This window comes from Carcharhinus amblyrhynchos, chromosome 2 (genome assembly GCF_965287045.1).
Source record: "Carcharhinus amblyrhynchos chromosome 2, sCarAmb.v2.hapA, whole genome shotgun sequence".
Taxonomy (NCBI): Eukaryota; Metazoa; Chordata; class Chondrichthyes; order Carcharhiniformes; family Carcharhinidae; genus Carcharhinus; species Carcharhinus amblyrhynchos.
The window spans coordinates 6908198-6918929 of NC_137325.1; the positions used below are offsets into that span (position 1 = coordinate 6908198).

The window sequence follows — 10732 nt, forward strand, 5'->3', positions numbered from 1 at the left end:
CTATTTTCTTCCTTTGTAACCCCTAAGCTAGTCTCAATTCCTTGTATTTGGCCTTTTGTACCCATCTTACCCATGTAACTATCCAAACGCTTTTTAAAAGACAAAATTTTACCCGCCTCTACTACTACCGCTGTCAGCTTGTTCCAGACATTCGCCACCTTCTGTGTGAAAAAATTGACCCTATGGACCTTTTTTGATCTTTCCCCTCTCACCAATACCTTCTAGTTTTAGACTACCCTATCTTTGGGAAAATATATTGCCTATCTAGCTGATCTATGCCCTCATTATTTTATAAACTTCTATAAGATCACCCCTCAGCCTTCTATGCTCCAGAGGAAAAAGTCCCAAGTTTGCACTCCACTTTTTAGATCTGTATTAATGAAATCATCCTTCATTTAAATGATATGAAGTTAGAGGGTAATTGTCAATAGCTCAAATTGGTTCTTTGCAGTATCAATGTAGAATTCATTATTTTAAATGCCAATGCTTTGCCTTTCAGTTTGAGGTCACCTGATATATTTTCTTTCAAATCTCTTTCCTAATTTCTTCTGACTGCCTCCTGACCTGATTTATCCAGATAGAAAACTTCACATATTTTATCTTCTGCTGAATTCAAATTGAACTGCCAAATGATCATGAGAGGTGCAAATACTTCCATGAAAATTCATATTTAATTAAAGTAGCACAGCAAATTTAAAATAAACCATCTAATGGGACTAGCCTTATTCCAAATTGAATAATACGTTGAGACATGTCAAATTTAGAGCAACTTCACAAAATCTTGGCCGAATTGGTGGTGGAATTTAGTTACAGAAGAAGAGGAGACTTGGCCATTAAATTTGTGTCTGTGCAGCTTCTTTTGATAATATCTACTGTCTTCCCTTTTTCCTGTATCCTTTTGTATTCCTTATTTTCACCAAGCAGCTAATTTCCTTTTAAATGATGTTGACGCAGACGTAAGGAGAACATGCAGACTCCACACAGACCGTGACCCAAGCCGGGAATTGAACCCCAGTGGCACTGTGAGGCAGCAGTGCTAATCACTTCCATTTTAGGTTTTTTTGTATTTCTTAATAAACATTTACGGGAATTTTCAGAACCTTTGTTACGTATCAATGTAGACAAAGCTAATCTGTTGCTGGAAGAATATTGGAACTATCATAGATATAGAAAAATTCACTGAAAATAATTATAGTTATGAACGAAGAAATGATAAATTAGGGCAATTTTTAATGGAATCCTGACGTGTAAGAGATCAATCTAATGGAGATTTTTCAAAATTATGAGAAGTTTTTAATTGTATTTGAGGAGTGGTGAATCGAAAGGGACACAAATATAGGATTATCACCTGAGCAATGAACAAGTTAGAAATAGTTTTCTAACAATCTTAAATTAACTACCTTCGGAGTTAACTTTCCCCAGTCTGTTCCAGAACACCTTATAGTTTTTAAGACCTATGAAAGAATCCAGCAAGATGTGCCACACTGTTCTCATGTGTTAGGTTGATTCTAAGGTAAACCAACGGTTTGCCCAGATTGTCTGGATCCAATATAGTTTGCTGACCACCACAGTAGGTCCGCAGCAGATGCCATTTCCCTGGCCCTGCACTCATCTCTGGAATTCCTGGATAACAAAGACACCTATGTCAAACTCCTACTTAATACAGCTGAACCTTCGACACCATTATTCCTACGATATTAACTCCGTGGCCTGGGTCTCGGCTCTTCCTTCTGTGACTGGATCCTGAACTTGCTAACCCACAGACTGCAATCAGTAAGGATAGGGGCAACAGCAACTCCTCCACGATCATCCTCAACACTGGTGCCCCATAAGGCTGTGTCCTCAGCCCCTTGCTATACTACTTATAAACCTGTGTCCGTGCGGCCAAATTCCATTCCAACTTGATTTTCAAGTTTGCTGACAACATCACCATAGTGGGTTGGATCAAACAAAGATGAGACAGCATACAGGAAAGAGATAGAGAATCTGGTCAACTAGTGTGATGACAATAAATCTCTCCCTCAATGTCAACAAAACAAAGGAGATAGTTTTCGACTTCAGGAAGTGTAATGGAGGGCATATCCCTGTCTACATTAATGGTGATGAAGTAGAAATAGTCGAGAACTTCAAGTTTTTAGTTTCCAGATCATTAACAACCAGTCCTAGTCCCTCCATGCCAACGTTATTGTTAGGAAAGCCCACCAACACCTCTACTTTCTCAGGAAATTTGGCATGTCAGCTATGACTCACCAGCATTTACAGATGCACCATAGGAAGCATTCTTTCTGGTTGTATCACAGTTTGGTATGGCTCCAGCTCTGTCCAAGACTGCAAAAAATTACAAAGGGTTGTGAACGAAGCCCAGTCCATCACTCAAATTAAAGTCCCATCCACTGACTCTGTCTATACTTCCCACTGCCTCGGAAAAGCAGCCAGCATAATTAAGGACCACAGGCACCCCAGACATGATCTCTTCCACCTCCTTCCTTTGGGAAAAAGATAACGAAAGTCTGAGGTCACGTACCAACCAACTCATTATCAGCTTTGTCCCTTTTGCCATCAGACTTTTAATGGACCTACCTTGCATTAAGTTGAGCTTTCTCTACACCGTAGTTATGAATGTAACACTATATTCTGCACACTCTCCTTTCCTTCTTTATGAAAGGTATGCTTTGTATAGCACACAGAAACAATACTTTTCACTGTATACTAATACATGTGATAATAAATCAAAGTCAAGTCAGTTTGCTTTTTCAAATCAGGCTTCCTTCACACACTGCTTGCTGGAATGCAGCAGCTATTTCTGCAGTTGTTTGAGATCTAAAAGCAGTTACTACATAGCATCCAGAGCATCCTTACATACATTTATTCCTTTTGATTTCCCTTGACTTACCTAATTTCTTCTGAACTGCACCATCCCAGACTTAGTTACCTCCATCTCTTTATGTTAGCTTTTAGTATTTAAAATTAACGTGACTCTGCTTTATCCACCTTTCCTAAGACATCTTCCCTTCACACGTCACACGTCTTACTAACCAATTCAGATCTATTCATCTTTTGTACCCATTCTTACTAAATTGCCTTGAGTAATCAACTGTTTGTCGTGTTGCTAGGCTCAATAATATGTCAAAAGTACTAGTTAGATTCACACAGTCACTCTGTCCTTGCTTTAATTATTTTATGCACGTATTCCCACAGTTTAAAATGCTTGACCAGGCCATTACCAGCCAAAGAAAATCCAAATTTCTTGGATTTCCCAGATATTTTTAGAACAGATATGACACCCAAACAACATTGGCCTTTATCTACTATTTGTCTTATTCCAGTCTTTACAGAACAATGGTGCTGTGGTAGCGATGACTGGGGATGGAGTAAATGATGCAGTTGCATTGAAGGCCGCTGATATTGGAGTGGCGATGGGACAGACAGGGACTGATGTCTGCAAAGAGGCAGCAGACATGATTCTTGTAGATGATGACTTTAAGACAATAATGTAAGTTGTGCTTTCATTCCTGCCAATCATTAAGCAATAGAGTGCTGAATGTTCCACAGTTAAACCAATGCGATCCAAAGGCAAATGTTTCCTAAAATAAGAACAAGAATTGCTGGAATAACCCAGGTCAAACAGCATCTATGGAGAGAAACAGAGTCAATACTTCAGGCTGATGACCTTTCATCAAAACTACAAACCATTCCTATGTATTTCTAGATATTTTGAGTTCCAGTTTGGTTAAAATGAAGCTTTTTCTTATGTACCTTATCACCATGAAGTATAGAAATATATGGAGTAGAAATAGGCACTTCAACTTTTCAAGCCTGCTCCACCATTCATGGCTGATCTCTTTCTGGTCTCAAATGCACCTCCCCACCTTTTTCCCATATCTCTTTAACCTTTTTTTTAATCAAAAGTATATCTGTCTCCTTCTTGAAAATATTTAATGATTCATCAGAGAAGGACCCATTTATCCCAACCTTCTGCTTTTTGTCAGTTAGCCAATCCTCAATCCAATCCAGTACTCTACCCCCAGTCCTCTGCAATATCACCATTTGGATCAGAATCACCAACAATTATATCCAAAAAGTACAAAGGGTCCTTGTTAGAATTTATAATTTACTGGGTTCTATAATATCACAATAGCTGAAGTAGCGTTTATAGACATCTGCACACGTGGGTGTGTGCTTTTATCGGCCTGAGTTCACAGCTCCCTCCCTAACACATCTTTTTCAATGTCTTTTTTTATATTTTTAGAGAGTGTGCTTGTACATTAGGCATATACCACTTGCATGAAATTGAGACACAGTTAGAATGCCTTATCATAAATTATAATGTGCCTTATTGTAAGAATAGAAGATAAGTCTGCTGAAATGAACACTTCAGAACAGAATTGCAGACTTTTATTTCTGAGCCATGCCTTTCACCTGCCAGTTTACTTCTTAAAAAAGTTCAAAATTTGCGGCACGTTTTTTGGCTTTTTTAAACCATAAATGGGGCGTTGTTTAATGTCAGCAAAACAAAGGAGATAGCCATAGACTTCAAGAAACATAGGGGAGGATATGCCCCTGTCTACAACAACGGGGACGAAGTAGAAATAGTTGAGAACTTCAAGTTTTTACGTGTTGAGTCTCTCTATGCCAATGCATGTTTAAAAATTAGAACCAAAACTCTCAGGAGTGAAATCGGGAAACAATTCTACACACAGGGTGGTAAAAGTTCAGAACTCTGTCCCACAATTGATGATTGATGCTGGGTCTATTGTTAATCATACATCTGAGATTGAAGGATGTTTGTTAACCAAAGGTATTAAGGAACAAGAGCAAAGATGGTTACTGGAGTTAGTGATGAATCGGCACTGGTCTTATTGAATGGTGATGTGAGGAGATAAATGGCTGCTTCCTTTTATGTTATTCCACTCGTCAATATTGCACAGCTCAGAATGATGTTGTGCTCAATTATAGAATAGTAATTAGCTGGATTCTCTGTATTAGTTCTTTGTAGAACAAAATACGTTTGATTGACTAACGTATCTTAACATATGTCAATACAAGCTGTCCAGTGTGTTGTTAGTCATGTTAATTAATGTCAAACTTTCTATTCCAGGTCTGCAATTGAGGAGGGTAAAGGGATTTACAATAATATCAAAAATTTTGTGAGGTTCCAACTTAGCACGTAAGTTTAACCCAAGTCCATAACCTGAAGGAAATTTGTCACTGACGAGCTTACTTTTAACGTATTTAAATATAAAAATATTATATTTTTAAATATTTAATTGCAAAAAAGGTCTTAAAGTTATGTTGAAAATTCTGTGCTCTATGATAAAACATAAACTTACACAGCAATTCTGCGCTATTTGATTTTTTTTTCCCCAGGAGTATAGCTGCTCTAACATTGATTTCTCTAGCTACATTGATGAACTTTCCTAATCCACTAAATGCCATGCAGATTTTGTGGATTAACATAATTATGGATGGACCACCAGCACAGAGGTAAAAGGAAAAGTTTAGATTATGGATGAAATGTCTGTCTACTTGCCTGCTTGTATGTAGTGGTTGTCCCAAGATCTTGTTCATGGTTAGTTGGAGGATGAGGGATTTATGAAATGGGCCACTAATCATCTGTCTGATCCCATCAGATTCTCCACAATCGTGCTAGTGTCTCTCCTCAAGCACAGCCCTTCCTTTACTGCATGATCCACAGTGTATGTCCTTCTCTCCAGCCTCAGTAAGGTCTTCCTCTCCTTTTTGTTCATCTGCCACAACAGGACTTCTGTCCTTTCCTGTGAAGAGTTTTTTTTCTTTCCCCATTCATTGCGCAGAAAAAAATGTCATTTAGACTTTGTTAGTCAGAGCTGGTCAGGCATTTTCCTCATCAGTTCCATGTGTCTTTGTTTTGCCTCGAGCTCCTTCATTTCTCTTTTGCCTGCTATTTACATTATCACAGCTCTTTTCACTGCCCTCAAATTCTTCATTCTTCTTCCCTGTCCTCTTTTCTATCCTGTAACCTCCGTCATTTCTCTTTTCTGCCCTTTATATCTATTCTTTCTTTTCACTTTGTTTTCTTGTGCTTTATGTTGTCTCTCTAATTTTATTTATTTATGAAATATTTTCTTCTGCCTATTCCATGTACTTACTGCAATGGTGAGACAGACTAAACTGCAAAAAAGACATGGGGAGGCCAGGAGCAAGTGGATCGGGGTGGGGGGGTGGGGGGGGGATAGGAATAGGAATGTCCCCAAGTTTATAAGTAAATTCATGTTTTTTTTTGGTTTGCCGTAATACATTTTATTTTCAGATTTATAGTGAGGTTTCTACTTCCCAGCTTTTAAATATTGGAATGTAATTTAGTTGAATATGTTTGGTGAAATTATTTGATGGCTGCCAGGCTAATTAACAAAAGGGGAAAAGCATAAATTGGAAACATAGAAAATTATATAATTTACAGACTCTCAGGGTTAACCTGATAATTAAGATTAAACTGCCTCCAATATGAAAACAACAATCAAAAGGGAAAATCTGATTGACTTTCATGCATTTGGTTTCCCTGCTGCACATTAAAACTGTTCTAATTTATATGTTTTTAATAAAGCAGACCTTGTGCCAATGTTCTTTCTATAAGCTCTTCAATCTTACAAGAGGCCAATATATTATTGCAGTAACATTCCGAATTATCTTTGCTTTGCTTTACATCCAGCCTGGGGGTAGAACCCGTGGATAAAGATGTCATCAGACAGCCTCCAAGAAATGTAAAGGACAGCATCCTGACCCGCAGTCTGATTGTTAAGATTCTGGTTTCTTCACTCATTATTGTTTCTGGGACGTTATTTGTCTTCTGGAGGGAGGTATGAACCTGCTAGCCAAGAGCCGCAGTGAAATCTATCTTCTTAGTCAAAGCATGGGAGAAAAGTTGTCCTGTCTGTAAAATATTTTAAACTTACTAGCCGGTTAGATGCTTCTCTAAATTGGTAATAATTATGTTTTTAACAAAGATATTAAAAAAAGCATGAAACATGTATTAAAGAGTTAGTTTGATCTATGTGGTGAATTATTTTGTTTTGAGGATGTAATTTAACATAAGCATTAAAAATAGTGTGCTGGTAATGAGTTATGTGTTTGTTATCTGTGTTTCTCAGTTACAGGATAATGTAATAACGCCACGCGACACAACAATGACCTTTACCTGCTTTGTTTTCTTTGACATGTTCAATGCATGGAGTTCCAGATCACAGGTAGGAAATGCAAGTCTTTTAACCAAAATATATTTGTCGTTCAGGCAGGCTGTGAGACACCAAATGGAATTGTATTTCTTCCACAATACAAATAAGCTTGAGGACAGTTACGTATTGTGTCAATGATTCATTAATGAACTATGTTTATTTAAACTCTGAAATGTAGCCAAAAAACCAGCATTATGAAGTTAGCACCAATGTCTCCCATTGGTAAAATTGTCTTGAAGAGAAGCTTGTGTTTTCTGTGCCAAACACTTTTCCCATCGGTGTTTCCAAACTCTCAGATATCTTCAGGATACATTGATGGGCATTAATAAAGACAAAAGTTCAATATATATTGAGTATTGAGCTAAATATATATATATTAATTAAAAGGTGACTGTGTTAAGGCTGGACATGCTTTTCCTAATTTTTCCCTTCTCCCCTTCCCTTCAGACAAAATCCGTCTTTGAAATTGGGCTGTGCAGTAACCGAATGTTTTGTTATGCTGTACTTGGCTCCATCATGGGGCAGCTGCTGGTTATTTACTTCCCTCCGCTACAGAAAGTTTTCCAGACAGAGAGCCTCAGTATACTAGGTGAGAAACTATACTTGGTTTTGAACAGACTTTGCAGCCGATTTCTTGATATTTTCATTGTACTCGCAATTATAATACATCCATTTGTGTATTTAGCAGATTTGGTTGTGATTTGCCAATTTCCAATTTAATTTTACTAAATTTTTACTACAATGCTATATGAAATTTGCAGGTTTAAGTAATTCTCTTTCATACTTCTCTCTTTTAAGATCTTATTTTTCTGGTGGGACTCACTTCCTCAGTTTGCATCGTCTCTGAGATCATCAAGCGGCTGGAGAGACGGAAAGAGAAAAGCCCAAAGCAAAGTAAATCCTTTCTAGATGTATGATGCATATTGCATCTTGTAATTTATCGTACAAGATACTAGGTACATAGTGACCTGGTGACGTGTTTGAAGGCTGGACTTTGAATTGACCTATAATGGCACTCGTAATTTAAAAGGACTTAAAAGATGTGTTGAAAATGAGGACTATGAATTATCTCTTGATCTCCATCTGTTGGGATAGCACAATGCAAACCAGATGTGGAATTTCTCCCTGCAGACAGTGTGATTCGCTGCTTCAGTGTACATATTTTGCTTTCTGTAAAGGAAAGACTCTGCAAATGGATGTGGTGTAGAGTCTGCATTACACTGGATAGAATGAAAACCTTTTCTTTTCCTAATTTGAACACTATTATTTATCAATAAATTGTATGTTATTTTATATCTGGTGGTGTGAATTTCAATAGCATAAATTAGGTGTTCCTATGCATTGGGCATTCCATTTATTCCAAGATATTAACCACAAAAGTAAGATGGCTGCAGCTCTTTTATTTTCTTAATATGAAATAATGTTAAAAAAATAAATTGCTGAAGTGCTTTTGTGTTCTTGTTTTTAAACCTTTTGAAGGTCTTGACCACTATAGAAACCATGGTTTGCAATCTAGAGGCTGTATCACAAGTGTATATATGTGTTTTAACAGAAAAAGTGCAAATGTGTACAGTTTTGTGTCAAATGAAGTCTGTGTTTGCCAGAGCATTGAATTGATCAGATATAACAGCCTGTACTGCACTAAATACGGAGTGTGTATTTTTGTTTTTTTTTAAATACATGTTTATTCTCATTAGTAATTGAATGCATCTATTGTGTAAAGAGTGACAATATAAACATCATCGCTATTTCTAAGACTCGGCAAATGTAATGAAGACCAGAAATGTAGGTGATTTTTTTTTTGTATTGAGCGATTGACACCATTTGTCAGGCTACACCTGTGATGGAACTGTACAGTGTATTTGAAAAATACAATTTGTAATTAAATGATCTTTGTAAGACTTGTCTCCTTTCTTGGGATAGGACATTTATCCCACTTTGCAATCTTTCAGCTGTGGAAACCTGGTTTCAATTCCAATGCTAAACCATGGCTAACATTGGAGAGACGCTGCCATGATTCAATCTGAGTGCTGTTAATTAATTTGGCTGTTAAATAATGCTGCAATAGACAGCATGATATTGTGATCATTGTGCTAAATTGACTTTCATGAATGCTATCAATTGTAGCACAGTAAAAGAACAAGTACCATCCTGCCCCCAGAGACCACACAAGCTACCTCAATGCGCTTTTATCCCCTACACCATATAAATATTGTTACCATATCCAACTATCTTTTCCGACTAATTATAGGCTGAGCACGTTACCCACATACATAATTGATAGCTTTGTTTGCTCATTGAGTAGAGCAGGTTTGGAGAGTGGCATAGTGGTTCGCACTAATGCCTCACGGTGGCAGGGACTTGACCTCGATTCCAGCCTTGGGTGACTGTGGAGTTTGCATGTTCTCCCCATGTCTATGTGGATTTCCTCCAGTACTCTGGTTTCCTCCCACAAAAGTCTGACAACACCAGGTTTCAGTCCAACCGATTTATTTGATAGTAAATTTACTATCAAATAAATCGGTTGGACTGAAACCTGGTGTTGTCAGACTTTTTACTGTTTACCCCAGTCCAATGTCGGCATATCTACATCATTCCTCCCACAATCCAAAGATATGCAGGTTAGGTGGATTGGCCATGCTAAATTGTCCCTTAGTGTCTCAAGATGTGCAGCTTAATGAGATTCGTGGAGTAAATGCATGAGGTTATGGGGATAGGGCAGGATAAGATGCTCTTTCGGAGAGTTGGTGCAGAATCAATGGGCTGAATAGCCTCCTTCTGCACTGTAAAGATTCTATGATGGAGGGCCAAATCGCTGATCAAGGAAGAAGAAACACGGTGATTGACTAGACTAGAGAAGCTGAGGTTATTCATCTTGGAAAAGAGGAAGTTAAGGGACATATAATGGAGATATTTAAATCATGAAAAGTTTTTATGTGTTACATGAATCAAAACTTTCCAGTGACAGGAGGGTTGGTAAGCAGAGGGCACATTGAAGATACTTGGTAAAAGAATGGAAGGGTAAGTGATCAAGAAATTATTTGGCAGGAGTTCTTATTTGGAACACTGGAAAGCGTGGTATAAACTGCTTCAATAGTAAATTTTAGAAAGGAATATGTAGTTTAGGGGAAGAGCAGGGGCATTAGGATTAATTAACTGGCACTTTCTAAGTGTTGACATGGACACTGTAGACTTTTTAGCCTGCTATTGTACTTTATCTGTCTAGAATTCTCAGTTCAGTCTTTTGGGAAGATAACAAAAAAGTGGATTTCTTAGCATTGTTCCAAAGTTTTTGATTCTTGTACTGTTGTTTTTGGGATGTGGGCATCGGTTACAAAGCCAGCTTTTATTGTCCATCCCTAATTGCCCTTGAGTAGCTGCTAATGAGCCACCTTTGAACAACTGCAGACCATGGTGCTGTAGGTGCATCCTTAGTGCTGTTAGGGAGGGTGTTCCATGGTTTTGATCCAATGACAATGAAGGAATGAGACAATATAGTTCCATGTCAGGATGGTGTTTAA

General features: G+C 37.7%; 1 protein-coding gene across 1 annotated transcript in view; it reads left to right on the forward strand.

Moving 5' to 3' along the window:
• The window catches only part of LOC145351932 (calcium-transporting ATPase type 2C member 1), a 90044-nt gene extending 80942 nt beyond the window's left edge, over window positions 1–9102 (forward strand). Inside the window, exons 21-27 of the mRNA XM_080201731.1 lie at window positions 3327–3493; window positions 5099–5167; window positions 5368–5484; window positions 6689–6836; window positions 7128–7223; window positions 7659–7800; window positions 8010–9102. Coding sequence (XP_080057857.1) covers window positions 3327–3493; window positions 5099–5167; window positions 5368–5484; window positions 6689–6836; window positions 7128–7223; window positions 7659–7800; window positions 8010–8128 — 858 coding nt within the window. The 3' untranslated portion in view covers window positions 8129–9102. The remainder of the gene's footprint in view (window positions 1–3326; window positions 3494–5098; window positions 5168–5367; window positions 5485–6688; window positions 6837–7127; window positions 7224–7658; window positions 7801–8009) is intronic.
• Window positions 9103–10732: the final 1630 nt, after the last annotated feature.